The sequence below is a fragment of the Moschus berezovskii genome, chromosome 20, assembly GCF_049115385.1.
Source record: "Moschus berezovskii isolate FMDL1 chromosome 20, NW_MosBer_1.0, whole genome shotgun sequence".
NCBI classification, from domain to species: domain Eukaryota; kingdom Metazoa; phylum Chordata; class Mammalia; order Artiodactyla; family Moschidae; genus Moschus; species Moschus berezovskii.
The window spans coordinates 32,338,828-32,365,452 of record NC_142479.1 but is presented as its reverse complement, the minus strand read 5'-3'; the positions used below and the strand labels follow the sequence as shown (position 1 = coordinate 32,365,452).

The window sequence follows — 26,625 nt, the reverse complement described above, 5'->3', positions numbered from 1 at the left end:
AGCCCCACTCCAGTCATGGCGGCAGCACCTACTCAACCCCAGTCCAGGGAAGGGCCCTGGAGCCTGGAGTCAGAGCCCCCTGCACTTCATATCACAGCTGCCCTACCTCCGGGGCCCAGCATGGCAGTGCCCACCCCAGGCCCAGGGGAGGGGCCCAATACTACAACCCCTAGCGTAGCATGGACTCCAACCCCAGAGGGTCCTGGAGACGTAGGCAGGCCCTGGGCTCCAGGGGTCATGTCCCAGACCATAAGGCTCGGGATGGAGGGGACCGTTGCCCCCTCCACGGCTTCAGGGGACGATGAGATCACCACCACTAGTACCATCATTACCACCACCGTCACCACAGTCCAATCACCAGGTCAGTTACTTGCTGGCTCAGATCCCCATCTAGAGATGGGGATGGGGAAGCTGGGGGCCCTCTGGATTCCTCTCTCTGTGTCTCTGTGCTGACCTACCTTGCCCTTTGGCACCAAGGGCCAACCCACAAGGAGCATGTGGACTGGAATCAGACCCAGGTTCAAATCCTGATTGAAAGCAATTACCCCAGACCTTGGGCCTTCCCAGGTGGTGCTAGTGGTAAAGAACCCACCTGCCAGTGCAGGAGACGCAAGAGATGTGGGTTCGATCCCTGGGTTGGGAAGATCCCCTGGAGGAGGGCACAGCAACCCACTCCAGTATTCTTGCCTGGAGAACCCCATGGACAGAGGAGCCTGACGGGCTACAGTCCTTAGGGTCACAAAGAATTGGACACGACTGAAGTGACTTTGCATGTACACCAGACCTTAGGGACTTGATCTAACCTCCCTGAGCCTCTTCTGTAAAATGGCAATAAGAAGACCCACTTCACTGGGTCACTAAAGGAACTGAGGTAAGATTGCACACAGTAGGTGCTCAAGAGAAAGTGGTACCCTGCTTTCAAAAGGGTAATAGAACTCCCAAGGGGTGAGTGTCATCACATACCAGACACACACACACACACACACACACACACACAAGGCAGCCATAGTTGGACCCAAACTGCCAGAGCTAAGTTTAGCTATGTCTCCCCCTGTCTTCCAGGCCCTTGCAGCTGGAATTTCTCAGGCCCAGAGGGCTCTCTGGACTCCCCCACAGCCTCCAACTCACCCCCTGATGTCGGCCTGGACTGTTTCTACTACATCTCCGTCTACCCTGGCTACGGCGTGGAAATCAAGGTGACTGACCTGGATCTGGCAGAGGGAAAAACTGGGGCTAGTGTCTTATCTTTCCAGAAAGGTGCTGGTTACTGGGGGGAGGTGGGGACGTGCCAGGTCATCAGTGGGAGAAGGGGCCTAGGAGCAGGGTCAGGTTATGGGCCTAAACCGTGGTTTGATTCTGCCCTGTGCACCGGGAAGTGAAGAGGCTCCTGTTCCCACTCAGCAGTGCTGAGGCTGGGAGGGGTGGCAGGAGGGGCAGGTGTGCTCATCGTCTTGCCCCAGGGGTTTAATCAGGAGCTCAAGAGGAGGGGCTCTAGCCATGGATAGGCAGGGCATTGGGTGAGTGTCTAAATCCACGTGTCTGAGTCAGAAGACTCAGGGTGGCCTGGTTGGGCCTCTGAGGTCCATGGAGCCTCACTCGCACATGTATTCAGTCACTCGTTCCCTTCAGCAAATACCCTCCGAGCAGCCCCTCTCGGTCAGCCCCCTCTGCTGGCTCCTGGGATGCGAAGGTGAGAAAGACAGACATGGGTGCACCATCCAAGGTGACCAGCTGCTGGGGGAGTCAGACCTAGTGCCCAGCCCCTGTCCCCTGCTTTTCTGCACCATCTCATCCCTCCCCTGGCGTGAAGTGTTAGTCACTCAGTCGTGTCCGCCTCTTTGCGACCCCATGAACTGTAGCTGCTTCAGGCTCCTCTGTCCGTGGGATTCTCCAGGCAAAAATACTGGAGTGGGTAGCCACGCTCTTCTCCAGGGGATCTTCCCGACCCAGGGATCAAACCCAGGTCTCTTGCATTACAGGGGGATTCTTTACTGTTTGAGCCACCGGCTCTCTCTTAATCCCCAGGCCTGAGCCTGTAGGTCCTCACGGCTGCCCCAAAGGCTCCACATGCTCCAAACCCAATTCTTCCTTTTTGTTTCCCTAAACCTGCTTGACACTCTACACCTATCCTCAGAGATTGGCCCCAACCAATCAGAAACCTAGAGCAGCACCCCCACGGTACGTTGTAGATGGCATCCCTGGAGCTGTGCAACCAGAGCTGTGCAACCTTGGCCTTTCCCACTCCCTCTTCCCTGAGTCCACCAACTCATGCCTGAGTTCTATCACCATGACACTCTCCCAAACTCAGATCTGCCTGCTGCTCCCCCTTATCCCAACTACCACGTGGTCCAGCCTCTGTCATCCCTCCCCTGATGATATAGTGGCTGCCTCACTGGTCACTCCACTCATGCTTGCCCCCTGCTACCATCCTCCACCCACACTGCAGTCATTTTTCTCAAATGACATCAATCCTACCTCCCACATCTCCCCCAAGGGCCTCTGAATCAAGGCCAGTCCCTCTGGGCCCATCTCCAGCCATTTCCTCCCTTGTTCTCTACTCTTGCTCGGCGTTAAACAGCTTACAGCTAATGGAACAGACCACGCGCACTTTCCTCACAAGCTCCTATTTGCACCTGCTGGTCCCTTTGGCTGGAAGAGTCATCCTCCTATCCCTTCCCTTCGGACTCTAATCTGGCCTCACTGTTTCTGGGAATTCTCTCCTGATCCCCAGAGCTTGGGGTATCTCCCATCCTAGCTCATTGCTCTGTCTCCAATGGGTGTGTTTATAGCTGTGCATCTCCCCAGCTAGACTGGGAGTTTCTTGAGGGGTACCTTGAAATACAGGGCCCAGGCTGGCTTCTCCATGGGCTGATTGAATGAAATGGACCGATGAATGGAGAAAGGAAGGATTGAGGTGACATTTGATGTGACTCTGGAGACTGAATGGAGGTGGAGAGGAGAGACATTCAGCCCAGTGGAGGGAATCAGGCAGGTGATGGAGGAGCCAGGGAAGGGGCAGAGGAGGAGTGCGGCCAGGGAGCAGGACAGCGCTGCCTGTCTCCCCTTCCTGGCCTGTCCCCTACGTATCCCAGAGCCCCTGGACCTGGGCTGAGAGCCAGCTCCACTGTCCTGGGGCAGCTCCCTCCCCTCTGGGGATGGCAGGTCCAGGTCTCTGAGCCAGACCCTGAGGAGGGGGCACCTTCTCCCACCCCTGCTGGGCCTCCCCTTCTTTCTGTTTGCTCCTGTTCTGCCAAGCCCTGTGCCCCTCACTCCGGTCTGACTGGGAGGGTAATTAGGAACAGTCACCAACACCCCCCCAAGCCATTAGCTCTCAGTGCCGCTTAATTAAGGTAATTAATGTAACATCATCAACTAATGAGTGGTGGCACCGGCTGTGGCTCACCGGGTGGAAGGCTCCAGCTGCAGGTGTGGGGCAGGCAGTGGCGGGGGCAGATGCCAGGCTGGCTGCCCCCCTGCAGGCCTGGGCTGGCTTTACCTGCCCCCCAAGCCTACCACCCCCACTGATTCCCACTAGGCCAGGCTGGGACGCGTCCTGGTACTCTCCACAGTGAGGTGAGATGCTGTGGGCTCTGCTTGCCCTGGCCCTGGCCCTGCCCCACCCCAGATACCCACCCCCTCACATAAGCCCTAGGAAGCCCCATGTCTGTTGTCTGGTTCTGCCACATTTTTTTTCATCAGATGCAAAAGCTGTTACCAGGCAACCTTGAGAGGAAGACCTGCCACAGCCCTGGATGGCTGTCAAGAAATGTAGCAGACAGATGCTGGTCCCGCCCTCTCCTCCCCCACCACTGGGCAGAGTCCTTGGGGACCCTGTCAACCTGATGGCCTGAGACAGAGTCTGAGGCCATGGCAGGAAGGGTCAGGTACGGAGGGACACAGAATCAGCCAGCGCTGAAGCAGGATTTAAGGTTCTTCCATGGCCAGTTCTGGCCACTCTGGCTCCTATCTAGACCTCCTGGGAGCACCACACAGGCCACCTGAACTATTACTGACACTGCAGACCGATACCCAATGGGTACGTGAAAAACTGAGACCATCATGGAAAGGGAATTGCCCAAGGTCACTCCGCTAATCATTAACTAATGTTTTTTGACGAATGAATTTGTTCCACAAATACAGATCGAGCAATTACCATGTGCCAGGCTCTGTGCTGGGCGCTGGGGACACAGATCTTCACAATTAGTGGGGGAGACAGAAATAAAAAATGATGACCACCATCGAAAAAAAACCCGCCACCACTACCACTGACCATAAAATGCACGGTACTCTTGGGGATGGGAGTGGGGAGCACGGAGGACCGTAGGAGTTCTAGGATGGGGCACACTCCTTCAGCCAGCAGTCAGAGTAGGGGTGTTGGTCAGGGAAGGCTTCTGGGAGGTGACAATACCTACTCTGAAGGCTGAAGGATGAGAGGCTGGCAGCCAAGCCTGGGCTGGGAAGGACAGGTAAGGCAGACTGGCCCTTGAAACCTGCCCTGGCAGTTTTGGACAGGTGACTTTATTGCAGAGGGGCAGGAGGTGGGCTTCAGGGCTTCTCGATGGCACTCCTGCCAGAGGCTAGGTCAGCATAAAATGCTCTCCTGCTCAGAGCTGGATGTTGGGCCAAGCCATGCTGGGCATTGGCGGCGAGATGAGTGAGAGTGTTGGCACACCTAAGAGGTTGCCCACTGCTCCTTTAGGCTTGTGGCTTCTCCCCATCGTGGGTAAGCCCCTGCCTACCCCTCCATGAGTTCACAGAGATGGCTCACACCAGGTGAAAGGGATGGAATCCTGGCAAGGGGGACGGGAGGAACCACGGGAGATGAGGAACATCTTAAAGACCCATAAATCACAGCCCTGCACTGGTCAACCTGGCATCATGCTGAGCCCCTGCCATGTGCCCAGAGTCCTGGCTAAAGACTGGGGCCCTAGGCAAGACCCTTTCAATCCCCTCTTTGTGAGGAATAGTCTCAGGGTTCTAGAATCTCTAATGGCCCAGCTCCTCATGGCTTGGACCACCTCCCTTTAGGATGCTCTTTGTGCCCTCCGAGAGTGAGGGTCTGAACTGCCTGCAGGAAGAAGGCCAGGGATGAAGAAGCTTGCCTGTTTCGACCAGGAGTCTGGCATGGGGCTAGGCTCTTTTTGGACAGATCCAGAGAAGCCCCTTCAGATGGGTGGGCTTGAGCTCTGTAGCCCATGAGGGTCCCGTTTCCTCTCCAGGCAGCCAGTCTCCCCTGAGGGCTCCAGGCCTTTCTGGGCCTGGCTCGTGTCTCTCACTGTGCTTGGCATTCCAAGAGCCTTCCCACTGCCAGCCCCATCTTGGCTTGACGGCTGTCTGTACCATCTGGAGCCTGGGCACAGCTGCCCACCATCCCTGCCCTGGTGCCCCAAGTGGCCCCGTTGGAACACTGCTCTCCCAGGCCAGGCCAGCTGCCAATTTGATAGCCAGAAGCCCCTATTGTCCCAGGCCAGGACCAGGCCTGATGCAGGAGTACGTGGTGGGGCAGTGCGGTGAAATTCCTCAGCAACCTCTTCTTTCTTGGCTCCAGGAAGGCCCATGTGAGGGGAGGAGGGGCGTCACAAGGGGGCAGGCAGGTCTAGCCCCATGGATCTAGGCCCTTCTCTCCATCCCTAAAGCAGACCCTGTGCCATCAGGATTTTCAGACAAGCATCAGTTAAGACAAGGGCATAAAAGCTACAGGACTGGGGTTCCAGTCCTGCCTTTGCAGCCCATCTCTGTCATGGGGCTAAACCCCTGGCCTTCTCTAGGCCTCTGTCCCCTGTGAAAGGAAGTTGAACCAGATGATGTAAGTGTCCTCCACGCCAGTCCCTCTGAGTGTGGCTCCTTTTCTGGCTGAGAAACTCCCTCACAGGTCAGACTGGGCAGTGGCACCTCAAACCCTTGACCCTGTTTCCTGCTTCCTAGCTGCTAGAGCTTGATGGCTCAGACAGTAGAGTCCTCCTGCAATGCAGGAGACCTGAGTTCAATCCTTGAATTGGGAAGATCCCCTGGAGAAGGAAATAGCAACTCATTCCAGTATTCTTGCCTGGAGAATTCTGTGGAAGGAGGAGCCTGGCGGGCTACAATTCATGGCGTCCCTAAGAGTCAGACACGACTGAGCACTTTCACTTTCAGAACCTGGGCCAGGGAGAAGGTGGGTCTCAGGTACTGTACCTCTCAGGCAGAGCCCTGGCACAGCTGAGGTGACATGGCCCACAGCCTGGATGGGGCCCGGGTCACTCCAAAAAAGGGGAAGGAGACCGCAGATGCTCTGCCCACTCTGTCCTGAGCCTGTATAAGTGGGATCTAACATAATCCTTACAACCCCAATTCACAGATGAAACTGGGACTCAGAGAGGTCGTGTGACTTGCCCAAAGACCTATCAACCAGTCAGTGACAGAGCTGGGATTTGATCCCAAGATTTAAGAGCCCCTGTTCTTCCCCTGGCCCAGAAGATTGGCCTGTTCCAAGAGGGAGTTCAGCTGGGGACAATGGAAGAGCTCCATCAGCCACCCCTTTCCTCAGCCCAGCCCTGCCTGCTCCTTTAGGACCCCCACCTGGAATTCTCCCAGTCTGGGGGCAGAGGCCTAGGATACATGCATGAAGGCACAGCACTGGACCAGGAAGCAGGAGTCCTGGCCTGGAGTCCTAGCTTTACCTCGGATTCACTGTGTGACTCAAAGAGGACCTCTCAACTTCTCTGATCACAAGATTCCTTTCTGTATAGAGTGAAGGTAAACACAGCCTCCCTGCCTTCTTTATTGAGGTTCTGTGAGATCTGAGAGGTTAATGGGTGTGAAAGAGCTTTGAAAACTGTAAAAGATCTCATGGGAAGAACTGTGATTCTACTACTGTTGGAGTAAGGGAGCACGTGGACACGAGGGAACACATATGTGTGGACACGCGTGTGCCAGCTCATGTATTTTAGGGAGTAGTGTGCACTCAGTGGGTGGCGCTAGTGGTAAAGAACACACCTGCCAATGCAGGAGACATAAGAGACGCGGGTTCGATCCCTGAGTCAGGAAGATCCCCTGGAGGAGGGCATGGCAACCCACTCCAGTATTCTTGTCTGGAGAATCCCTACAGAGAAGAGCTTGGTGGGCTACAGTCCATAGGGTCGCAAAGAGTCAGACATGACTGAAGTGACTTAGCACGCACGCACGCACGTGCACACAGTGGGCTTATGTCAGAGTACACGCATGGCTGTCAGTGACCAGGAGAGTGCAGTGGAGCAAAGGCTGTGGTCAGCCTCTGGGGGTGGGACTCAAGTGCTGGGGGAGGGGCTTGCACACGAGTCGTCCCTGAGCTCATGGCCAGCCTCTGCAGGCTTACACTCAGGTGATAGTGTGCAAAGCCTTGTGGCACCATCCTGCCTGTGAGTCATACTGTTAGAGTGTGTTCTGGAGACCGACTGGCAGCTTCCATGGGGACAGAGAAGCCAGGCAAGGCTGACAGTCTAGGGTTGGCAGAGGGCAACCTAAGTCTTCCCCATCTCCCATCCAGGAAGGAGTCAGGAAAGAGTCAGTCCCCTCAAAGCAGCCCTATTTCCTTTCAGTCTGCGGGAAGCCGGGCAGGATTAGAAAGTCCAGGGTCCTGTGGGAATTGTCCTCGCTTCCTTCTGCCTCTGTCTTCCCTGGCCTGGTCCCCAGCTCCCCTCTTGTCACTGGCTAGGGGTGTGGGAAGACAGCCCTCATGAGCAGAGCTGACATTTCAATCTATCTCCTGAGCTCTTCAGATGCCTGCAAATTACATCAAGACTTCATCACCCACCCTTGTCTAACACCCAGCCCTGTCTGGCCCCTGTCAGGCCTGGCCCTCAAACAAGTGACAAATTACATCCGGCCACAGTGGCAGGCCTGCAAGTGGGTGCTTGAAACCCAAGGGGCCAGCGCTGCCTAGACAGCCACTGGGAGAACAGGGTGCCTTCTGGATAACAGCCCCGAGTAATCAGGCCCACTCCATCCCATGCTCTCATGGCAACCCTACCACCAGGCCAGCTTTGAGGGGAGCATGCCTTCCCCAGATCAGACAGGGACAGAGGTCTCAGCTCCCAGTTTTCCCAGCTTTACAGGCTTCTGAGAGCTTCCCAGGTAGCTCAGTGGTAAAGAATCTGCCTGCCAATGCAGGAGATACAGGTTCGATCCCTGGATCAGGAAGATCCCCTGGGGAAGGAAATGGCAACCCACTCCAGTATTCTTGCCTGGAGAATCCCATGGACAGAGGAGCCTGGTGGGCTACAGTCCACAGGGTTACAAAAGAGTCGGACTCCACTTAGTGACTAAACAACAGGCTTCTGAGGGGAAGACGTCTCAACACCTTTAAAAAAATCCCAGCCTGGCCAAAAACCATATCCCTGCTAAACCTGACAGACCTGGGGCCTGGGAATAAAGACATCTAGAAATCTGTCTGCAGGTGACACCCCCATGAAGCTGGGAGAGAGTTGCCTTGGCCTCCACCAAGGAAGGCTGTATTACTTAACACCTGTTCAACATTTCCAAAGCTCCTTAGCCTCTCCCAGCTTCTGTTTACTTAAGGGGATTTTACCACCTACCTTCCTTATAGAATTGTGGTGAGGATGAAATAATATCTGTAAATAGTCCAAGGTTTGACACATGGTAGGTGCTCTGTGAATGGTAATTATTGGTATTGCTGCCGCTGTTGCTGGCCGAAACAGCAGGGTCAGGAACTGGAAGCCGGGGTCCAAAGGGTGTTTAGGGGAACTAGGGAAAATGCTAAATTCATGTGTATTTCTCTGCCTTCGCTTCCTAAGCAACTTCCCTGCAGTGATGTCATCCCTTCCTCCTCCTCCTCCTGGTACCGCCCCGCCCCGTGAAGCACTCTCAGACCCACCTGCTCCAGGCTCTCTCTCCCCCCAGCCTACAACCCCTCCACTCTCCCCTAGAGGATTCCTGCTGCATGCGTTCAGTCCCACTTAAGGCAGAATTATATGCTGCCTGGCATCTCTCGATAATTACAGATTCCACGTGTGTGAGTCTTGTTTGCCCAACTGGAGAATCACAGAATCTCCAAGTTTGAGGGGACCTCCTCCAGCCTCCGCCTGCTGCAGGAATTCCCTGAGGACTGTCCCTGGCAGATGGTCCAGCAGCCTCCGCCCAAATGTGCCCTGAGCTGCTCTTGGAGGAGTAGCACTTCTGGCCCAGCACCTCTGCCTCAGGCCTTCTCCTCAGCCCCTAAGATCCCCCAGGTCTTTGCTCCCAGACAGGGGGGCCCGCAGGGCACCTCTGCTCTCAGCACGCATAGTCTGAGGGGCTCAGAGCCTAGCACAGTTCTGTCCTCGGACCTCGCTGTTCTCAGCAGCCTCTGGCAAGTGATATATATCCAGCGAGCAGCCCATTCACCCTTCCCATACATCTTTATTGCAACTGGCCAGTGAACAGGATGTGTGCGTGCTAAGTCGCTTCAGTCGTGTCTGACTCTGTGCAACCCTATGGACTGTAGCCCGCCAGGCTCCTCTGTCCATGGGATTCTCCAGGCAAGAATACTGAAGTGGGTTGCTGTGCCCTCTTCCAGGGGATCTTCCCGACCCAGGGATTGAACCCATGACTCTAATGTCTCTGCATTGGCAGGTGGGATCTTTACCACTAGCTCCACCTGGGAAGCCCCAGTAAAGAGGACATCGTGACCCAAAACGCTACCTTTAGACTTTAATAATAGAGGACAGGTGGGGAGATAAAGGAACTGACTGTCCTGGCTTCGGAGGCAGAGGATGGTGGCCCTGAGACCTGAAAGAATGAGCAGCTTCAGCAGGAGAGGAAGAAGGGCAGGCATTTCCTGGGCAGGATCCTGGTCATGCAAATGCCCAGAGGAGGGGAGTGAGCATGGCCTGTGGCCGCAGTGAAGGTAACAGGCTGGCATAGCTGCTGAAGTCAATAGTGAGCTGGGAAGTTTGGACCTTGTCTTGTGGACAATCTGAAATCACCAACAGCTTTGGGTAGAAGAGAGACATGATCCAGTGAGGGACAGCCAGGGCCCAGGAGATGAGTTGGGAAAGGACAGGGTGAAGGTCAGGTGGGAAACAATGGAGGGGTGGGGTGCTGGTGGTGGTAATCAGAGCCAAGATAGAGACAAAAGGATGGAGAGAAGGAATCAACTGAAATATTTGGGAGACAAGATTAGGAGGGATTTGGTGACTCACTGGATGCTACTTAACTAGCCCAAGTGGATAATCCGTGAAAGTCCTGCCTCAAAGCAACATACTAGGGATCTTGGAAAGGTCTGCCTGCAATGCGGGAGACCCAAGTTCGATCCCTGCATCAGGAAGATCCCCTGGAAAAGGGAACTGCAACCTGTTCCAATATTCTTGCCTGGAGAATCCATGGACAGAGGAGCCTGGGGGGCTACGGTCCACGGGGTTAAGAGTGGGACATGACTGAGCAACTAACACTTACACTTTCACTTTGGAAACTATGTTGATCAGTGCTTTGGAGTCACAGTGGGGATCTTGTTAAAAAGTGAGTGTGCGTGTGCTGTCGTGTCTGACTCTTTACGACCCCACGGACTGTAGCCCACCAGACTCCTCTGTCCGTGGAATTTTCCAGCAAGAATACTGGAATGGGTTGCCATTTCCTATTCCAGGGGATCTTCCCAATCCAGAGATCAAACCTACATCTCCTGCATCGGCAGGTGGATTCTTTACCACTAGCACTGCCTGAGAAGCCCCCTTGTTAAAATGCAACGGATGATTTAGCAGATCTTAGATGGGGTCTGCGGAGAAGGCAATGGCAAGCCACTCCAGTACTCTTGCCTGGAAAATCCTATGGATGGAGGAGCCTGGTAGGCTGCAGTCCGTGGGGTCGCTAAGGGTCGGACACGACTGAGCGACTTCACTTTCACTTTTCACTTTCACACTTTGGAGAAGGAAAAGGCAACCCACTCCAGTGTTCTTGCCTGGAGAATCCCAGGGACAGGGGAGTCTGGTGGGCTTCCGTCTATGGGGTCACACAGAGTCGGACACGACTGAAGTGACTTAGCAGCAGCAACTGATGGGGTCTGAAAGTCAGCTCCTGGGTGGTGCTGACGCTGCTGTCCTAGGGACCACATTTTGAGTAGCAAAGATTCACACTAGGCTGTTTTATAGATGAAGAAACTAAATCTCAAATAGCATATTTGTCCAAGATTACATGGTTAGAATTAGGTCCCAGACCTCTGGATTCCTAATCCAATGCTTCTTTACCAGGCCATACACTCACCTGAACTGAAACCACTCACCTGAGACTGGGACTTGATCCCATCTCAGTGCCAGGACTCAAACCCATCCGAAACCCATGATCTTCCAACTGAGGTCACATGCCTGGTTTTAGAACTTAATGAAGGTCAGGTTCTTTGTGAATCACTGCAGAAGGAATTCAGTGAGAGTCAAAGTGATAGGCAAGAAGTAGATTTATTAATATAGGATTTATTGTAAGAGATGCAAGTGGGCAGGTGAGGGAACTCTGCCCCCAGGATTAAGTATGCTACAATTTTACAGTCAAAGGAAAGTGGGGGAGGGGGAAAGACTGCCTTCTTTGAGAAGATGTCAGGCTTACATCACTAGTTACTCCTTCATATCGGGCAGGAGAGTGTTCGATCCTATGAGGTCAAACTAGGATTATCATTGTTGCTCAGCCACTCAGTGGTGGCTGACTATTTGCGACCCCGTGAACTGCAGCACACCAGGCTTCCCTATCCTTCACTACCTCCCGGAGTTTGCTCAAACTCATGTCCATTGAGTCTATGATGCCATCCAATCATCTCATCTTCTGTGGCCCCCTTCTCCTCCTGCCCTCAATCTTTCCCAGCATCAGGGTCTTTTCCAATGAGTCGGCTCTTGGTGGACAAATTGTTGGAGCTTCAACTTCAGCATCAGTCCTTCCAGTGAATATTCAGGGTTGATTTCCTTTAGGATTGACTGGTTTGATCTCCTTGCTGTCCAAGACACTCTCAAGAGTCTTCTCCAGCACCATGGTTCGAAAGCATCAATTCTTTGGATTATCATAGCACTTATTCAAAACAGTAGAAGGTTGTTCATTTTTTTTCCCCCTTTACCTAATGGCCTGGGGCATGTCTCATGCTTTTATTCATGGCTTTATGGTTAAGCAAGCCTGCTTCATTTCACAATGTTCCAATAGCTTTCCTGAGTGATCATTAACTTACAGTGATGTCCCAAAGCTTTCTAGGTTTCCCCTCTTTATCCATAGTTTCCTACTGGGACTTCTATAGCTACCTGTTTCACTATCCTATTCTAACCCTATCAGTACGGTTTCTCCTCTGGGCAGACTCTGTTGATGTCCAATCCTTGTTTGACTGAATGAAGGCATGGAGCCCAGAAGGATGCTCCAGGGATTGAAGGACTAAGGATTGGAGCGATGGCAGAGGGGCCTGTGACAGACAGGAAACGATCAGAAGGGAGGGGTGTGGTGTAAGACCAGGCTGAGCAGTCAGCAGGGGCCAAGTGGGGCAGGGACCCCAGGGCCACAGCAAAGAGCTTGGGCTAGATACTATGGTCTCTGTGGGCTCACTGGAAAGTCACAGAGGATTCAAATAAGGAAAGCACCATGAGCAGCCACCGATCAGGGCTATTCATTGGCTACAGTTCAGATAATAATGATGTAGAGGGAAGAGTGGGGTAAGCCCTGCAGGCAGAAAGGCTGGCAGGAGCCTGCTGCATTGGTCCAGGTGAGCAGTAACCGTGAGAACTGTGGGGAGGGGGCAGTGACAGAGCTGGGGGCCAGCTGACAGGATGGAATGACTGATTGGATGTGGAATATGAGGCAGGAGGCAAGATGCTAGTTTCTGACTTGGGCTTGCAGATGGATAGTGTTGGTCATTCCCTGAGCTAGGGAGCCAGGAGAGCTGCTAGTTGAGGAAACAGAAGAGGGTGGCTCAGTCTGAGGCAGACTGGGTGAGAGCAGGGGATCATCCAGCAGGGGATTTTCAGGGGAAACTGGGCTGATGGGTCTGATGATTAGGACCCCACCTTGCTGGCCAGGCCCCTGGACACCACCTAGTTCAACCCACCCACTACATCCCCACTTTACAGATGAGAAAACTGAGCCTCAAGCAAGGAAGGGACAGGAAGCATATGGTGTAGTTGAAAAGTTTTGGAAAATAGAAGCGAAGTGACGTAAAAGTCGTTCAGTCATGTCCGACTCTTTGCAACCCTGAGGACTATACAGTCCATGGAATTCTCCAGGCCAGAATATTGGAGTGGGTAGCCTTTCCCTTCTCCAGATGTGTTTACAAATCCCACTTCTACTAATCTCTGGGTGTGTGCATGTGTGTGCTCAGCTGTGTCTGACTCTTTGCAACCCCATGGACTGTGGCCTGTCAGGCTCCTCTGTCTATGGAATTCTCCAGCCGAGTGGGTTGCCATTTCCTTCTCCAGGAGGTTCCCAACCCAGGGATCAAACCTGTGTCCCCTGTGTCTCCTGCATTGGCAGGCAGATTCTTTACCACTGCACTACCTGGAAAGCCCTATAATCTCTCTGTGACCTTGAATAATGTATTTAGTATCTCTGAACTTCAGGTCCCATTCTACAGGGTTACTGGGGAGGTAAATTGAGCTCTTCCTGCACTGAAGGGCCTAGCTCCAGGCTGGGGGCTCCAATGCCCAGGGGGCACTGAGGACTGGCCATGCCTCGGGGCCTGCGGGAGCCTGAGGGCAGCAGGACTCAATCAGTAAAAAGAAGCCTGACCCTTCTGCTTTGCTCTGTCTGTCCCACGGGCAGGTCCAGAACATCAGCCTCCGAGAGGGGGAGACCGTGACCGTGGAGGGCCTCGGGGGGCCTGACCCTCTGCCCCTGGCCAACCAGTCTTTCCTGCTGAGGGGCCAAGTCATCCGCAGCCCCACCCACCAGGCAGCCCTGAGGTTCCAGAGCCTCCCACCCCCTGCTGGGCCTGGCACATTCCATTTCCACTACCAAGGTAGGCCTGGGGAGCTGAGGGCAGGACCAGTCCGGACTGGCTGCCCTAGTGGGGGTCTCCGGTGCTATTACAGCCTGGGGGGGGACATGGAGAGGCTAGTAACATAGACTGGGGTGAGTATGGCCCATCTGATACCTCCAGGACATTCCCTCCTCCACTACCACCCACCAGAGAACTCGTCCCGAAGGGGGACTGACTCAGAATCAGGTAGCCCCAGGTGTGTCCACTGCCCCTCGTTCGTTCATTCGGTAAATTTTTCCTAGGCATCTGCTCCTTGCCAGGCCTGTGCTGGAGACTGGTGGTATTAAGATCCAGCGTAGTCCTTGCCCTCAAGGAATTCAGAATCTCCGCAGCAGGCAGACACTTAACAGGCAGTCAACAACAGAAGCCCGCTTCCCAAACGCAAGGGGGTCAAGGTCAAAGGGGATTGACAGCTGACCATCTAGAGGTCCTTACCTACCACCCTGGCCTTCCTGAACTGTCTCACCCACCCTGGACCTGGCCCATGTCCCAGTCAGCTCAGAATACCTCTGGAAATAGGAGAGTGGCATGACGTAATAGGAAAATCACAGACTCAAGAGAAGGGAAGATCCGCGTCTGAATCTCCTTCCCCCTGGCTATCAACCTTGCCCAAGTCATTTGACCTCTCTAACCCTCTGACCTCTTTTCCTCCATTGTAAAATGAGACCAAAACACCAAGTCCACAAAGCCATCGTGGACAACTGCTTAGCACTCATTCATGAGAAAACCAGAAACTATATTAAAGAACTGGCAGGATGGGAAAGGGAGGAAAAGCAGCTCCGTCTCTCTCCCACCAGGATCCCTCCTGGCCCATTCTTCCCCAGTCTCCTTGATCCCTTGCACTACTGTGACAAGGTAACCAGTTCAGACTGGGAAGTGCTGCTGCTGCTGCTGCGTCGCTTCAGTCGTGTCCTAATGGGGAGATAATTGATGAGAACAATTGCCTTGATCACTAAGGACCACTTCCCCACTCCTCTGGAGATGGGGATGTTTGGTCCTCCCCCTAAGAAGTACCCACACCTTCCTGGCCTCTCCACCTAAACTGGGGGAGCAGTCTGGTATGGCAATAGGGAGCCTCGTGGTCATCAGGGGTTGGCCAGGGGCTTGTCAGAGACAAGGGACGAGCTTGCCTTGAGGCAAGGGTGACATCTCGCAGCCCGGCTGGCCTCCCTAATGGCTCATCAATCCTCCCTAGCAGCAAGCATAATTTCACGCCACGGTAACCTTCTCGGTAGCTACAGATTCCTTTGCACAAATTCTCGGACCTTCTCTCTGTTGGGCCAGACAAAGGTGGCTGAAATGCAGTGAGGTGAAGGCCTGGTGAGGGGTGCGGACCCCAAGGAGGGGCTGGGAAAGCTGGCCCAGTCCTGCATCTTTTTCAGTTCCCAGAAGCCCTCCCTCCTCGGCCCAGTTTTTGTCAATGATCAGCTCTTTCCTTAATGAGTGTAATTCCCCTAATTATAGGCTGTAATTAGCCCTGATCCCAGAGATGGGAACAGGAGGAGCGTGCGCTCATACACGCGTCTCCCCGGGCTGGAGAAAGAGGGTGCCAGAAGACGGGGTGAGGGGCCCCAGACCCACAGCCCTGCCAGAGCTGTCCAAGAGAATGTTGGAGATCACGAGGCAGGGGTCTCATCTGCAGAACCAAGTTCCAGCTCCCCTCCCACAGCCTCAGGCAGGGTGAGGAAGCAGAGGGCCTTGCCAGGCATCCCCCTCCTCCCTCCTGAATATTCCTGGCACCGGACTTGGCCCCAGAAACAGATGCCAGGGAGAAAATAGCTCAACAGATTGCAGCGATGCAGGCTCCCCGGGAACAGTCGTCATGGCAACATGAGGAAGCTCGTCCTGGGAAGTGGCACTTTACCCACCATGGAGTCTGGGGGCTTCATCGTCTGCCCCCAGCCTCCTGCTCTCACCTCACACCAGCCCCGTTTCCTAATCTGTGAAATGGGGGGGGGGTCTCCATTCCAAGAGTTATGGGGAAGATGGAAATACAAGTGCTGAGTATGCCATCTGCCTCATGACCTAGACCGCCCTGGGTGTCATTCCCCTCCATTCTGGGTAGAGTGTCCCATCCCATCCCAACCTCGGGTTCCTCCCCAGATCACTGTGAGTGGCCACCCTGCACCACCACCCAGGGCAGCCTTGGTTATTACTCCCAGGTTTCTGTGATTCTTGAGCCCACATTTCTACTTCAACTGGGAAAGCAGGTGGGAAAGAGGAGATAGAAAGCAAATGGGCTCCAGAGCCAGGAGCTTCAAGTGCCTGCTCTACCACTTACTTACTGTGTGATCAGGCCAAGTCCCTCCATCTCTCTGAACCTTAGTTTTTTCCTCACCTGAAAACGAGTTAATCACCCCTAGCTTCCTCCTAAGCATGTTGTAGACATCAAATAAGAAGAGTGTGAAGGCAATTGTTTTTTTGGTTGTGCTCCACAGCATGTGGGATCTTAGTTCCCCAACTAGGAATTGAACCTTGTCCCCTGCATTGGAAGCACAAAGCCTTAACCAGTGGACCAACATGGGAGTCCCATGAAGGCACTTTAGAAGCTGGAAGGTGCTCCCTTTCCCATGCAGATGTGAGGTGCTTTTATTAATCAAAATTACAAACAATAACAGCATCTGGTGCTGTTCTGTGCCAGGGCTTCTCTGGTGACTCAGATGGTAAACAATCTACCAGGAGTGAGGGAAACTCCGGTTCTATCCCTGGGTCAGGACTACCCCCTGGAGAAGGGAATGGCTACTTACTCTAGTATTCATGCCTGGAAAATCTCATGAACAGAGGCTATGATCCATGGGGTTGCAAAAAGTCAGACAACTAAGCGACTAACACTTTCACTTTCCCTGCCCATAGTATTAGTGAAGGTTCAAATATGTAAGGTTCAGACACTGCACATATATCTTCTCATGTAACAACATAGAATGCAGGGTGGGTAAACAAGGAAACTGAGGCACAGAGAAGTTAGGTAACTTGCCCAAAGTGGCATGGCAAGGAGAGGATCCTGTATTCAAACCGAGGCAGTCTGACCTCAGAGCCCACCTCCTGAGCACTGCCCCCATACAACTGACTGCCAATCATAAGCCACCACTCACTGGCCATTCCTCTAAGAACTCTGTGAGAGAGGGATAAGTAGGAATGATCTCCCCTTTCACAGACCTAGTAACTAAGGCCAGGCCAGGTGAAAGTCACAAAACTTGTGATGACGCAAAGGTAAAGAATCTGCCTACAATGCAGGAGACACAGGAGATGCGGGCTAGATCCCTGGGTCAGGAAGATCCCTGGAGTAGGAAATGGCAACCCACTCCAGTATTCTTGCCCAGAGAATCCCATGGACGAAGGAGCCTGGCGGGCTACAGTCCATGGGGTTTTGCATAGAGTCAGATACGACTGAGCGACTAAACATTGGCATTGACATTGTGTCTGGACCCTGGTCTGCCCAGAAGCAGCCCTTTCTTATGTTCATACAAAAACACACAGAGGCTAGTAGAGTTCCTACCTGGACCTCACTTCCCATCCTCCTAGCGCCATCAAGTGAGGGTGGGCCTCCTCCACCCCCAAGACCCGGGAGTGGTTTCTCAGTCTAGGTGGGCCTCATCTCTCCCAGCACCCCAGGGTTTTCAGGCTCCACAGCCCAGACTCTTCCCTCAGCCGCTCTCCTGGACCCCTCCCAGGCCTTCTTCCCACCTCTCAGCCCTTGTCCCCTTTGTTAGCTACGGCCCCAGCTTGGCACCGGATTGGGATTTGCTGGGTTGTTTATAGGATTTGCTGCCACCATTCGGCCATACTTGGTATGACAATTTCAAAAGTTAACCAGTTTCCAGGGCAACTTGTTCCTCCCACAACTTCCATGAAGTTGCATCCTGCTTCCCCATCCAGGACCCCTCCTGTTTTCCAAAGTTCACAGCCCTTGTCATCAAGGTTTTTAGTATACCTCAGTGAATACCGGGAATGTTTTTACTGTTTGACTTTGGTGTTTCCTGTAATTCATCTTTGTCCCTTGCAGAAAAAATAATATCAATACTTCATATCAGTACCGGCTTTTCACTATTTCGAGTGCTTTCACATCTATAAGTCATTCAGTACACATTTCTTGGTTCCAGGGATACCAAGCTGAATAAAATACTCCCCATTTATTCTCACATTAACCCTGAAAGTGGGCTGACATTTTGAACCTCATTTAACAAATGAGGAAACTAGGACACGGAAAGGAGATATAACTTGCCTGGAGTGTCAAAGCTTGGAACCCAAGGCTCCAACTTCCTGCTCTGTGCATGCTCCAGTCCAGGCTGCCAGAATTATCACTGATACCTTCTGGGGAGGGGATCAGAGTCTCTTTTGGAATTCCTGATGCTTCCTCTGACACCTCGAGGCAGGCTGGGGCAGGCCCCTTTTGCCCTGGCTATGACTCAGCCCCCTCAACACACACACACACACACACACACACACGTCACCTATTCTCTCTCTGCAGCCTATCTCCTGAGCTGCCACTTTCCCAGACGACCAGCTTATGGAACTGTGACTGTCACCAGCCTCCACCCTGGAGGTAGTGCCCGCTTCCGCTGTGCCACTGGCTACCAGCTGAAGGGTGCCAGGCTCCTTACCTGTCTCAACGCCACCCAGCCCTTCTGGGATTCTCAGGAGCCGGTCTGCATCGGTGAGTGGCCCCCAGGGACTCAGTACTGAACAGAGAAGTGAGGTGGGGGGATCATTCCTGCTCTCTGTTGCAATCTGGCACCTCCATTTGCTCTCCATAAGGAGGCCAGAAAATAGCCTCACTCCTCAGTAGCATTCACACAACCTGCACTTCTTGAGGACTAACTGTATGGAGGAACCACAGGTACACCAAGTGGAATTAAACAGGGACTGTGCCCTCAAGGAGCCCACAGTTCTAGGAAAGGAGGGAGGAAGACAGCCCCTGGGTCACCAACTTCCAGAGCAGAAAGTTAAAGGTACGAGTGAAGAGACAGAGTGACCTGGAATGGGTGGAAGCAGTCGTTCTTAGCTGGGTGCTTAGGCGGCTTCCTGGGGGAAGTGGCTTTGCAGGTTTCGGTGGAGGGAACAGTGTGGGCAGTGAACCCGAGGTGAGAACTGAAGGGAACCTTTGAGGGACAGAGGAAACAGCCAGGTTTGGCTGAGGCCTGAGACAGGGGGAGAGGGCAGTGGGAGGGCCTTGAATGTCAGGCCCAGACACTGGGTGGAGAGCTGTTGACATTTTGTGAGACGGGGAGGGAGGGGTTCAGAACTGTCCCTCAGGAGAGACAGGCGGGCAGCCAGCCAGGCAAGAGGGTTTGAATTTACACAATGACTTTGGGAATGAAGAGGTAGGAAGAGGTTCCAGAGACCCTGACTGGGGAAAGGGGAACGTAGGAGACTCCCAGGTTCTGGTCCTGGGTGATCGAAGAATCTGAGATTTCTGCCAGTGAAGAGGGGCTTGTTGACAGAAGGGAGATGGAGCGTTTTGTCTACAGGGTGAAAGGCAGCTTGGGGTTTTGATACTTATTTCATCCTATAAACTCTTTCTGGGTATCAGGCCAAAGCGGGTGTGAATAAGCCAGATATGGGCTCTGCCCTCAAGGAGCTCTCTGTTCGACGGGAAGACTGGAAAGCAACTCAGGAAGTTCAGGGCAGATGGTGCTGTGATGAGGCGAACTCAGGGCACTATGGAGATCCAAGCAGGGGAATAGGGGAGAGCTGCTTGAAAATGAGGGAGGAGGTCAAAAAAGCTTCCCAAGGAGAAGTCAGGGAAGGGTGATGGGCATGTCAGAGCTCCGGGAAGTGGAATGGATTCCTGGAACAGCACATGCAGAGATGTGGAGACGTGAAGCGGCACGCCGCGATGAGGACATGGCGGGGCGCGCCTGAAGAAGACAGTGTACCAGGAAGCACTGAAGCCATCACGAGTGGGGTTTATAAAGGACTAGAACCCATTCTTGAGCTTGGACTTTATCTCAAGGGTTACCGGAAGCCACTGAGGAACTGACTGGATGGATGTGGAAGTGGAGGATGGGGCATAGTCAGATTTTAAGGGCAGTGCCGTTCCAAGACCAAGCAGAAAGGCGAGTCTGCCCTCTCTGCAAAGGAGCAGAGAAGAAACTCACCAGCACCCCTTCCCCAGGAGCTGTATTAGGTTAAAATACTCTTCAGTCTGAACACTTGGAGACAAAGGCACTGTGTCTTGGCCAGGGTAGCCTGGTCTCTGAGAGCTGGCAGAGTCCAGAGCTGTAGGTCCAGGAAAGGAAAGTGCTACTGGGGACCAGCCAGAGTCCTATTGCCTGCGACTTCTTCTCTGGCCTCATATAACTGCCAGGAGCTTGTGGCCAAGTAACTCAGCAGCCCTTGGTGATGGGGAAGGGTGAGCTGCTGAGCCTCTGCTAAGGAAGAGGGGGCCGTCCCAGGCCAGAGGGACCAGTGCTGGAAAGGGGTCAGCCTGTCAATCAGGACTAATTGACAGTAGTAGTGATCCTGATTCAAGACTGTCTCCTGGCTAACAGTGCCTGCTACAGGCACAAGGTTTGGAGCCGAAGGGCATGCCCGCCAGGTGTTTGTCATCCCTGATCTAGTCCTACTCTCTTTTTTATAGTCATTCATTCATTTTATCCAAAAAAACATTGAATACCAACTCTGTGTCTGGTTTGAAAAGACCTGGGCCCTGCCCTGGAGGGCCTAGTTAAGGGACATATCCAAAAATAACTGGTTTAGGAAGCTGGTCTGAGACAGAGGCAGCAGATATATTCAAGAAGGTTGGAGCCCTGGGAAGGGGAATAAAGTTCACCTGGCAGGAGGAATCAGGGAGGACCTCCCTGAGAAGTCAGCAGTGAGGAAAGGTGACTCACCCAGGGCCACATGGCTAGGCAGCCGCAGATTCCCTACTCAAAGGAGTTGCACATGAATGGTCCTGGAGGTGTGAAAGGTTAGGAGGTTGGCTGCCTGGAGCCTCAGGGTCACAGGGGCAAAGGATTGACCTCCAGAGCTGTGAAGGCAAGCTCCCTGCTGCCCCGTGCAGAAGGCATGGAGCTGGGATGGGCAGGGGGGCTTGCTAGGCCATCTAGAATCCAGCCAGGGCCCAGCCCACTGTGCCGCCCATCTCACAGCTGCCTGCGGTGGAGTGATCCGCAACGCCACCACCGGCCGCATCGTCTCCCCCGGCTTCCCGGGCAACTACAGCAACAACCTCACCTGCCATTGGCTGCTTGAGGCTCCCGAGGGCCAGCGGTTGCACCTGCACTTTGAGAAGGTTTCCCTGGCTGAGGATGACGACAGGTGAGGGGGTATCCTGGTGGGATCGGAGTGCCTGGCCTGGTAGTACCCTGCCAGAGGGATGGTACCCAAGCTGGGGCCTCACCCCCCCCAACTCAGCGACCAGCCACGCAGCTGCCGCTCTCGTGGCCCAGGCTCATCATCCGTAATGGGGACAACGTGGAGGCCCCGCCCGTGTATGATTCCTACGAGGTGGAGTACCTGCCCATCGAGGGCCTGCTCAGCTCCAGCCGACACTTCTTCGTGGAGCTCAGTACAGACAGCAGTGGGGTGGCTGCGGGCATGGCCCTGCGCTATGAGGGTGAGCCTGCTGGGACCTAACCAGGGGTGGGGGTCTCCAGCCCAGGGTCTCTTCTCACACCCTCCCTCTCTGCCTCGATTCCCTCATCACTCCTTCCAACTTGCCCCTTCCTCACCTGCCACCCAGGTCCTCTCTCCTTACTCATCCCCTGAAATCCAGGATTCTACTCCCTCTTTGCAGGAGACGCCTGCCTGGACCCAGGCCCTCTGGTCCAAGAGAATCAGTTCTCTAGAGCTTGAAGAATAAAAATAGCCCCCACCCTTACGGAAAAAGAACTGCTGCAGGAGGCATTCTAGCACCACTCATGCATGCATGTGTCCATTACTTTAGTTTAAAAAAAGCCAAACATGTATTGAGCGCCTTCTGTGTACTAAGTACAAACTCAGCCAGCACTGAGAATACAATGGTGATGGCCTCCTGAGGAGAGATGCTCTGGGCTGTTCCGCCTCCTGCTCCAAACCCAGACACACATCTGTTGGCAGGAAGAGAAAGGCCCTGGGGAGGGAAGTAGGATGACTGCCCCGTGTTTGCCCCGGTCGTGCTGAGCTGGGCTGGGTTCTGCGGTTTGCAGCCTTCCAGCAAGGCCATTGCTACGAGCCCTTTGTCAAATACGGCAACTTCAGCAGCAGCGCACCCTCTTACCCTGTGGGGACCACCGTGGAGTTCAGCTGCGACCCTGGCTACACTCTGGAGCAGGGCTCCATCATCATTGAGTGTGTGGACCCCCACGACCCCCAGTGGAATGAGACAGAGCCCGCCTGCCGAGGTCAGTAGGCATCAGGGGCTAGGCCTGCTGGGAGCAGGGTGGGCACGAGGGAGCCGGCCACAGGGCCTGGGACCATGGGGCCCGGTGACACATGTGATTGAAGCTTCCCCACCCCCGAGGAGGAGGTGGGGGGTCCCAGCAGTGGGCAGGCACTCCTGTGGACAGGAGGCAGCCCCAGGACATGGCACTGGCTGGGGGTGGGGGTGTGGAACGCCGAGGGGATGCGGCTCCCCTGCCTTCCAGCCGTGTGCAGTGGGGAGACCACAGACTCGGCCGGCGTGGTGCTCTCCCCCAACTGGCCAGAGCCATACGGCCGAGGGCAGGACTGCATCTGGGGTGTGCACGTGGAGGAAGACAAGCGCATCATGCTGGACGTCCGAGTGTGAGTGCCTCCCGGGATCTGGGGCCCTCTCTCGGCCCGCCCGCCCTGCCTGACAGTTTCCCTCCACAGGCTGCGCATAGGCGCGGGTGACGTGCTGACCTTCTACGACGGGGACGACCTGACGGCTCGGGTCCTGGGCCAGTACTCTGGGCCGCGTGGCCACTTCAAGCTCTTCACCTCCATGGCTGATGTCACCATTCAGTTCCAGTCAGACCCCGGGGCCTCAGTGCTTGGCTACCAGCAGGGCTTCGTCATCCATTTCTTTGGTGAGCTAGCCCCTGCCCTGCCCTGCCCTGCTGCGGGGGGGTAGAAGCGACGCCAAGGTTCAGACCCCCAGCCTCGGCAAGTCAGGAAGGCCAGGGAGGTGAGGAGTCTGAGCGCTCTTATCTGATTGGGGGAAGCTGGGACATTCCAGGCATCACCTTTGGGAAACTAATCTTATTCTCCATCTCCCCTGAGGGCCCAATGAGAGGAAGCAAGCCTCTGCTAAACAGAGCTGGGTAGACAGCGGGGAAGAACTTCCTAACAGAAACAGGGAACTGAGGAAAGGCCTTCCTCGAAGTGACAGTTTTCCCCACCCTACCCGGCCCCTCTCTCAGGGCTAAGGAATTGGCCAAGACGCTTTGGGAAGTAAGGCCAAAGCTTAGGTGACAACCCTGGAATCTAGGAGACAGGCAAGAAGGAACCCCTGAGCAGGAAGGCATGATCGCTGAGCCTGCCCAGGCCAGGCCTGGATGAATTGGCAGGAGCTGGAGTGCCCTTGAGGGGAAGGAGACTAGCACAGTCTCCCTTGGGTGCTGCTGAGGGCCTGCATCTTGCTGCCCCCAGAGGTGCCCCGTAATGACACTTGTCCGGAGCTACCTGAGATCCCCAATGGCTGGAAGAGCCCATCGCAGCCTGAGCTGGTGCATGGCACTGTCGTCACCTACCAGTGCTACCCTGGGTACCAGGTGGTGGGCTCCAGTGTCCTCATGTGCCAGTGGGACCTCACCTGGAGTGAGGACCTGCCCTCATGCCAGAGAGGTGAGTGTACCTGTTCCCCATGCTCTCCCCAGTGCAACCTACAAGCCTCTCTCCTGGATTCTGATCCAGACTCTAGCTGTTATTAGCTGGTAGTCATAGCCTCAGTTGCCTCATCTGTGAAATGGGATCATACCTTCTCATAGGGTTATCCACCAAGTACTCCAAGTTTTCCATTCCTGGTATGTGGCCCACCCGTGTTTGTTGATTCTGATGAATGGGGAGGAGGACAAATGGAAAGAGACAACACGAGCACAATGGTAGGGGCAGATAAATAGGGGTGGAGCCTTGTGCTGTGAAGATGTTGGCAGGCCTGGAACAAATCCAGCATGCACTAGTTTTTGTTGAGTTCTACTTGGACCACTTCCCTTTGTCACTACCTACCCTCAGTGACTTCCTGTCACGACCCTGGGGACGTGGAACACAGCCGACGTCTCATATCGAGCCCCAAGTTCCCTGTGGGGGCCACCGTGCAGTATATCTGTGACCAGGGTTTTGTGCTGACGGGTAGTGCTCTCCTTACCTGCCATGACCGCCAAGCCAGCAGCCCCAAGTGGAGCGACCGGGCGCCCAAATGTCTCCGTGAGTGTCAAACGGGGTGGTGGGAGGATGCTGCCTCTGGTGGCTAGGGGCCTGGCACCCTCACTGGACCCTGCCTGTTTTGCAGTGGAACAGCTCAAACCGTGCCATGGCCTCAGCGCCCCTGAGAATGGTGCCCGCAGTCCTGAGAAGCGGCTGCACCCAGCGGGGGCTACTGTCCACTTCTCGTGTGCCCCTGGCTATGTGCTGAAGGGCCAGGCCAGCATCAAGTGTGTGCCCGGACACCCCTCACATTGGAGTGACCCCCCGCCCATCTGTAGGGCTGGTGAGTGTCCTACCACCTCTGAACCTCTGCTTGGCCCACGGGGCTGCCCTGGCAAAGATGTCAGAGGCCGAGAACCAAAACCCCCTGCCCTTGTACCCCCACCTCTTATGTTATTCTTGGTTTCTCGGGTGTCTGCCAGATCCTTCTGACCTGGTGACAAACTCTGGGGTGGGCTCCCCTTGGACAAATTCCTCCCCATGACCAGCCCATTCCCTGCCTTTGTGGTCTGGCTCTTTGGGCTCAACCACTGCCCTTGGCCCTTCCCTCTTATTCCAGCCTCTCTGGACGGCTTCTACAGCGGCCGCAGCCTGGATGGTGAGCCCCCAACCTCCTCAAGGGTCAGGGAAATAATCTCCCTGCCCCTTGTTCTCACAGCTTCCAGGCTGTGGCCTCCCCAAGGAGGGAGGGCAGAGAAAGAGAGAGATCTGGGACTAACAGGGGGCAAAAAGCTCCTTCTCCCGCCCCCAGCCAGCTAGAGGGAGCTGGCGGCTGGCTGCCCCTGGGCAGAGGCGAGGGGATGTGGGACTCAGGTGACAGGGCCCTCTGCCCCAGCCCCATCCTCTGTGTTTTCAGTTGCCAAGGTGCCAGCTGCCTCCAGCACACTGGATGCTGCCCACATTGCAGCTGCCATCTTCTTGCCGCTGGTGGTGATGGCGCTCTTGGTGGGAGGTGTGTACCTCTACTTCTGCAGGTGAGTCCGGCTTTCCGCCTGCCCTGCACCCCTGACTCACTCCCGCCCAGCACTCCTGACTCCTAGGCTTCTCTGCTGCACAGGCTCCAGGGTAAGAGCCCCCTGCAGCTGACTCGGACACGACCCCGGCCTTATGACCGCATCACCGTGGAGTCAGCGTTTGATAATCCAACTTACGAGACTGGAGTAAGTACCCAGGCCAGGCTCGACACCCCAATCAGGACCCAATTCTGTGCTCTCTTGGCCAGGTACCCCTGCGGGTCCTGCCAAGTCCTTTCACTCTTTCCTTTTTCCTCGGGAAGGTGGATTGTGGGATTGGCAAGCTTTTGACAAGTTTCCAACTCCCAGAAGTCTCTTTCCTTTGCAGGAGACGAGAGAATATGAAGTCTCCATCTAGGTGGGGCGGCCTGGGAAGCCAGCTCCGCCCTGCATCCCAGTCCAGCAGCAGAGCTCCCAGCTTCCTGCTCCCTTGCCCTCCACCTCCTGTACATACGACCTGGGAAGAGATGCCGCCAGTCCCCCAAGAAGTTGTGCGCTTCCCGCCTGCAATACCCACCGGGGCCTATTTTCTTGGGACCACTGCCCACTTAGGGCCCTTCTTTGGGTCCAAGTCAGGGGCATCTGCCTCCAGGCCAAACACAGCTGGAACACGTGTACCAAGAACCAGCATTCTCCTGACCCTCTCTCAGGCCTGGGACCTTCAGGCTGGAATTCACAGGCAGGGCGGAGTACCTCCCTCCACGTGACCACCCTCCAGCCCTGGCATGCAGCAGCCCTGACATGACAGTGGCGAAAATTGTGCCAGGGTGCTCCTCACAGGGCCATCGCCAGTGGCCAAAACTGCTCTCAACAGTGACCTCTGGGTAGTCCTGGCATGCTGACATCAGTCCCCTGGGGAGATCTCTAGTCTTTCTCTAAGGCCCCAGGAATGGTCAGTTCTGCCTCCTGCCCCTTCCTGGCAGAGGCAATAACGGTAAGGGATCTTAAGGGGTTTAGGGACTCTACCCCAAGCTCAGGTTGGGCTTCCCTCGGCCACACCACTCATGCTCCACACCAAAGCAGGACACCCCCCGCTGCTCCCCTGGTGGCCCTACACCCTAAGAGAGGGAGACCCTCCCCTGACATCAGTCTGGCTGTGAAAAACACCCTCTTGCCCACCTTTCACTCCTCCAACCCCAGCGACCTGTCAGGCTTCCCTCCTGGCCACTGCGTTTTGGGATAAGGGGAGTGGCAGGCATATTCTAGAGATGAGCAGAGGTCCATGGGTGCAGGAATTTGGCATGGAACAGAGGGTCAAAGCATCCCAGGGAAAGGCCCAGGAGTTGGCTGCAGGCTACTTTGTACATGTAATGTAATATATGGGGTCTGGGCTCCAGTCAGAGAACAATCTTCTATTTC

General features: G+C 54.8%; 1 protein-coding gene across 2 annotated transcripts; it reads left to right on the top strand.

Annotated features, from left to right (window-relative positions):
* Positions 1 to 25,624, top strand: SEZ6 (seizure related 6 homolog). 2 transcript variants are annotated; one of them, XM_088828445.1, is made up of 16 exons: positions 1 to 361; positions 1,063 to 1,196; positions 13,729 to 13,924; positions 18,414 to 18,599; positions 21,037 to 21,205; positions 21,337 to 21,503; positions 22,075 to 22,269; positions 22,513 to 22,651; positions 22,721 to 22,917; positions 23,480 to 23,674; positions 24,062 to 24,253; positions 24,339 to 24,536; positions 24,813 to 24,851; positions 25,110 to 25,227; positions 25,311 to 25,413; positions 25,595 to 25,624. In XM_088828445.1, the coding sequence occupies exons 1-16, from the start codon at positions 16 to 18 to the stop codon at positions 25,622 to 25,624; spliced, it is 2,604 nt and encodes an 867-aa protein (XP_088684571.1). In that variant the 5' UTR covers positions 1 to 15. The 2 variants fall into 2 exon arrangements, with proteins under 2 accessions (XP_088684571.1, XP_055251984.2); XM_055396009.2 differs by having other exon boundaries at positions 25,579 to 25,611.
* Positions 25,625 to 26,625: the final 1,001 nt, after the last annotated feature.

What these genes read in the sequence shown, in the direction of transcription:
- SEZ6 (XM_055396009.2), top strand. Translation starts at nt 16, where the DNA reads ATGGCGGCAGCACCTACTCAACCCCAGTCCAGGGAAGGGCCCTGGAGC. An exon ending in CATGGCCCTGCGCTATGAGG is followed by an intron (nt 21,504 to 22,074) that starts GTGAGCCTGCTG and finishes TGCGGTTTGCAG; the next exon opens with CCTTCCAGCAAGGCCATTGC. An exon ending in GTGTACCTCTACTTCTGCAG is followed by an intron (nt 25,228 to 25,310) that starts GTGAGTCCGGCT and finishes TCTGCTGCACAG; the next exon opens with GCTCCAGGGTAAGAGCCCCC.